Source organism: Bombina bombina, chromosome 3 (genome assembly GCF_027579735.1).
Source record: "Bombina bombina isolate aBomBom1 chromosome 3, aBomBom1.pri, whole genome shotgun sequence".
Lineage (NCBI taxonomy): Eukaryota > Metazoa > Chordata > Amphibia > Anura > Bombinatoridae > Bombina > Bombina bombina.
In genome coordinates this window covers 1268019320-1268025319 of record NC_069501.1, presented here as the reverse complement: position 1 = coordinate 1268025319, position 6000 = coordinate 1268019320, and the positions used below count along the sequence as shown (strand labels likewise).

Here is a 6000-nt window from a genome sequence, read left to right as displayed (position 1 = left end):
AAAGTACTCAGGATCTGCAACAGATAGCAGGAAACAAGGTCAGACTAGTAGGGATGGTATCTCTCTGGCAAATTAAGTACAAATGGTAATCCAGAGGATTGATAAAAAAACAGGCAAAGTAAAAAATCCAGAAGGTCAGTCCAAAATCAGGCATCAAAGCAAGGGGTCACACACAAACAGAATCAGAAACAAACCAAGGTCAATACCAAAAAGCAACAAGGATTTTTCTAAACAAGCAAAGGCACAAGTACAGAGTAGATTTTCAGATTATACATTTAGATATCTGCAGAAATTTTAAATAAATAAATGATCATTACAAGAAGCAAAGATGCTGTTACCAACTAGGAGTGCATGGTTCATTGTGTAGTGAAACACTAGACAAAAATAAGGTAAAAAAAAAAAATATATATATTATACAGAAGGAAATAAGGTGATAATGGAAAAAGGTTTCATGTTAAGCTGTCTAATTTTGTCGATGACATTCATTTTTTTTTTTTTTTTTTTTGTTAAAAAGTTGATATTAAAAAGGAACAAACATACAAAATGGATAACTTTTTAAGAAATAATAATAACAGAAGGAAATACACCCAACTTAGTTAAAAACTGTTTAATAAAAAAATATTATTAATTACTAATAACTATTTATAACGTTGTCATAAAGAGAATGCATTTTTTATTAACTTATTTCATATTTCCTTACTGCTTATAAATGTTTTAATGTCCCAATATTGCAGATCTATATTTCCATATTAAGATGTAAAGAAACACTGAGAGGTTATAACAACTCTATAATTATAGGAACATTAATACATTGACGTATAACTATATCTTGTTACATTCTATATTAACCATTACTTTCTATGCAGACACTTAAAGTACCCAGTGACACAGTAAGAAAGTATATTTACAAATTAATGTTTACTTAGCATATGTACCCTGGTATTTAGTTCAGGCTTAAATAATATAATGTAGCACTTGGGAATGAATATACAGACCAGCAGTCCTGCACTAGAGGCCAGGATAGCAAATATCTCTACAGCTACCATGTATTTTCCCTTGGTGCTAAGGTGCGTTGGGATGGAAGAGATCCAAACACTGCAGAACACCAGCATGCTGAATGTGATCATCTGGGCCTCATTGAAACTAGAGGGTAAATTCCTAACTAGGAAAGCCACAATGAAACTGACTGTAGAAAGGAATCCTATGTAGCCTATCACAAGGTAGAATGCAGTGAGAGAGCCCTCGTTACACTGTAATATAATTGTTCCTATGTAAGACTGAGTGTCATAGTCTGGATATGGTGGGTAAAGAGCCAACCACAGCGTGCAGATCATAGTCTGACCTAGAGAGCAGAGAAAGACCAGACAGATGGACACTCTGGATCCCACCCACTTATTTATCTTGCTTCCAGGTTTGGTAGCATTGAAGGCAATAACAACAGTGACTGATTTTGCAAGGACAGAAGAGACAGAAACAGTAAAAATGATTCCAAAAGCTGCTTGTCTGAGTAGGCATGTCACCTCTACAGGACGTCCAATGAACATTAAGGAGCAGAGGAAGGACAACATGAGGGAGAGGAGAAGGGTGTAGCTGAGGTTCTGGTTGTTTGCTTTTACAACAGGAGTTGTGTGATGCTTAATGAAAATCCCAAGGACAGTAAAGGTGACAATACAGGAGAAGATGGAGACTGAAGTGAGGACTTTCCCTAATGTTTCTTCAAATGAAAGGAACTCCACTGTCTTTAGGATACACATAGTTCTCTTATCATTGGGCCACTGATCGTCTGGGCAAGTTTTACAGGTTTCTGCATCTGTAAGTATTAAGCATATATTTGTATACCCAGTAAAAAATTGTTATATGTATACATTCAATCATTTTATCTCACTGTTGGTTTTGATATGTTTAAATTTGTTTTTTTTTTTATTTCCAACTTCACAGAATAATCTAAGAAAATGGATTGAACAAGAAATTCCCTGCTAGTTGTGAATTTACCTCCATAGGAAGTAAAGAAGCTTACTATAAAGCAGATTCTACCAGAACAACAATTTTATTGAACATGCCCTTTTCCTTCACATTCATAAGGGCAATGTATATTTTGAAATCTCTGGGCTATATTAGGTGAGGTGAAACCTACAGGTAAAGTAAATCATTGGGACAAATATTGTGAAGAAACTATACACACCCAAGGAATCCCCTGTTTAGCTCCCTCGCCAAGGACTCATTCTATTATAGAAATATAAAGGACTTTTCAAACTTTGATTTCTTGTTTATGATTTCACTTGTTTGTTTTTTTTTTTTTTTGTTTTTTTTTATTTATTTTTTCTTACTAATACAAGTTGTCACTTTATATTACATAGAATTATTTCAGTGTCAGTTTGTATGACATAATAAAAATTCACTTCTTGCAGCTGGTTTATAGCATCTATTTGTATGTGCATGACTTGTATGAGTTCTAACTTCTACATCATAAATTCAATGTGCTTTTGAAATGCTGATGTTTGCTCCTTATAGAACTGATGGATTAGATCATCTGACCAGCTTAATTCAGGGCAACAGTGAGTTATAGATCATCAAGTCCTAAGTCTGCTATCTACAATAACTCCTAGTCCTACTCATTGAATGATACCACTAACTTTACATTTCTGGCCTGACCATTCCTCCAATCTATCTATATCTAGGTTTGCCATACGTCCCGGAAACCAGGAAATTCATGTAATTGATTGCATAAAATAAGTCGACTGATTCTTTCTTAATAACTGTGTCCGATTTCCCAACAGCCCCCTGAGGTTTGTCATACTTCTAAAGGCTGTGACACACTGCAAGCGGAGCGGTGCGCAGCGTGTAGATGCAGCTATGCGCACTCAGTGTGTCCTGCCTTTTCATCTCTGAGCACTCTGCTGCATCAGGTCGCATAGCTGAGTGCTCAGAGATGAAATAATTGAACTTCAGAAGTGATGCGATGCGAAGCAGCTGCTTCGCCTTGCGCCGCATCGCTTGCAGTGTGTCACAGCCTTTACACACAGGACCGCACATGCATACCAGTTTACCGGTCTCCGCACTTATGAGCACACCCAGCTTCAAACTGCAGCAAGAGGTGCATCTCGCTGCAGTCAGCTGGTTTAGTCACATGTTGTGAGATGGATGGTAGCCTGAGATAATTGTAGCAGAACACGGGAAAGCTGTTTGCAATGAGCTGGTGGTGTGATTAAGGTGATGATGAAACAGCACAGAAGCCAGCAGGAGGAGAGAGTCTGGGTAGGCTGGTGACAAGAGGCCAAGACAGAAATTAGATATTTTTATGATTTCATGATTTGGAGAAAAGCAGTGGCTCTGAGAACCTATAGACTGTCGGGAAGAGCTGCATTTGAATGAATGGAGCAAGGTGTGAGGAGCGAACTGTGGGGAGCGGTCTTCTGCCGGTGTTCTAAAATTTTCCTAAACATCATAAGAATGCTGGACCGCGTCACTTCCGCGTGTGACCGCAAATGCCTTCAGTACGCATGTGCTCCACATTATCCAGCGCGTCACCACATTCCAGTCGCCGCGGTCCCGCATTCTTATGGGGCCAATAACAAGTTGACGCTTGCGCTACACCACAGAACAGCACATATATACGATGGGCAATGTAATTAACACTATTTATTTTTGCCTCTGCCTGGGAGCTTAAAGGGGGTGCCCTGCCGATCCTCTGGCATCCACCCCAAGTGAACCTTGGGGAATGAGGTTTGAACCCCCCAGGTGGAGGCAAAAATAGATAGTGAAGATGGGGGAGTTATAGTACCAGTCATATATATGGTGGATGCTGTGACTCTGATGTGCATGCGCTCTGAGGGGATTTCCAGTCAGACAGATGAGAGGTCCAGCATTCTTTTGGGTCCAGGAAAGTTTTAGAACATCGGGCACATCAATTTTGTGTGAAGAATGATGAGAAGCTGCACAGCGTAATGTGGGTGTACAGCATGAGGAGGGTCATGCTGATTCTTCTGGGGACTAGCCTGCTGCTGCTCTTTATCACTGGTTCTCTATAGGTGAATCCCTATGTTACAGGTAGGGCCACTGGCCACTGTAGAAACACTGTAAACACAGGATGAAGTTGTGGGTGTGACCTGAATATGGCAGCTATTTTTAGTGCTTGTACATGTGGGACTAACTGTCTGCCATATAGTTATAGCAATATGTGTATATACCCTGGGTAAATGTAGCATTCTAAAGAAAACAACTGTAATTGTGTAAAGTGACACATGTATGTTGTGTTTGCATATTGTGTATATTAAATAAGATGATGAAATGTGCAGAAATGTAATTTTCAACTTTACAGGAATAAACAACGAGTATTTTCTGTTTAGTACAATAAATGCAGATAGCTGTACCTGTGAAGGGTCTCTTTGGTACCCCAATGGGTTATGTCTACCAGTACTACTTCCCACAAACTGGAACACCCAATCCTTTAGCAAAATTACCACAATAATCAGACAAGACTGATTTTGGAGTAAAACAGAATGAACCCTTTTTTAAATGTTCTTAAACTGTGCACATACATTTTATACATTTCCAGGGACAATCCCCCTTCATGCATAAACATTAGTTACAGTATGCTAGATAACACAAAAGAAAACACCTTTAACCTATTTAACATAATTACACAATATTCAATCATGCACCTGGGCATGCACACTAGAGTCTACATGTCTGTGGAACATGTATTCCTAACAAAGATAAGCCGGCCAGGTGGGGCCGAGCGGGGGCTGAAACTGGTTTCACAAGCCCAGCTACATGTGAGGCAGATTTCCATCCTGAAAGACACAAGTCTCAGTAAAGCCCTGCCCCCCTTGGTTCCTGATAGTCCTATTGCAGGTATGAAACGGGCTGTTTGTGATGAAAAAATGTAGAGTACTCTGGTAACCGACATGTGTAATAACAGTCCGAAATAAGTTGCAAGAGTCCAGTTACCTGGGCTGTGCCTTAGCCGCTCAAACCATGACAATGCACGAGCACTCTCAGTAAGGGATGTTACCCCTGCAGTCCTCAGTCTATCACAATACTCCCCCCTGTTCCATAGTTCGGCAGACCCAGCTCGATCAACATGGGTCAGCTTGGGGATGTCTGGGAGTAAGGACTATTTATAGATCCCTTTGCCGCGAAAGGCCATCAGCATTCCCATTTTGTTTTCCTGGCAGATACTGAACGGTGAAATTGTAGTGCTGCAGGGCAAGACTCCAGTGCAATCAGAGCCCATTGTCTCCTGAAACTCGGTTGAGCCAAATCAGAGGGTTGTGGCAAGTGAGCACCATGAACAATCATCCATAGAGGTACGGCTGTAACGTTTTCAAGGCCCACACAAGTGCAAAACACTCTTTCTCTGTGGCTGCATACCCCACTTCCTGAGGCAGCAACTTGCAGCTGATGTAGGCCACCGGGTGCACACTGCCATCAGCTCCCACTTGGCTCAGTACTGCTTCCAAACCGAGAATAGAGGCATCTGTGTGAACACAAAAATGTTTGTTTGGGTCAGAAGCAGCTAGAATGGGTGCTGATGAAAGTACTTTTGAGTCATTGGAAGGCAGCCTCGCACTCTGGGGACCACAGGACCTGATGGTGAAGATTTTTCTTAGTCAGGTCAGTAAGGGGCTTAGCGATCATACGATAGTCAGACAAATCTCCGGTAATACCCTGCCATTCTTAGGAAAGCCAAGACCTGGGTTTTCATCTGTGGAGTGGGCCACTGGGCAACTGCTTTACCCTTTGCAGTTTAGGGATGCTGTCCAACCGATATCCAAGGTACTGGGCCTCAGACATCCCTATGCTACACTAATATCATAATGAGGTCCAACACTGTACCCAGGTTGAGCAGATGCTCTTCCCAGGTATTGTTGTAGACTGCAATGTCATCCATATATGCACAGGCATAGTCCTGGGGGCCATCGAGGAGTCAATCTTCCATCTGTTGGAACGTCATCCCAAATGGCATGACAGTAAACTGGTACAGGCTGAATGGGGTGA

General features: G+C 41.0%; 1 protein-coding gene across 1 annotated transcript in view; it reads right to left on the bottom strand.

The window, feature by feature from the left end:
• Window positions 1-911: 911 nt before the first annotated feature.
• Window positions 912-6000, bottom strand: part of LOC128652725 (vomeronasal type-2 receptor 26-like) — a 132020-nt gene continuing 126931 nt past the window's right edge. Inside the window, exon 5 of the mRNA XM_053705656.1 lies at window positions 912-1810. Coding sequence (XP_053561631.1) covers window positions 912-1810 — 899 coding nt within the window. The remainder of the gene's footprint in view (window positions 1811-6000) is intronic.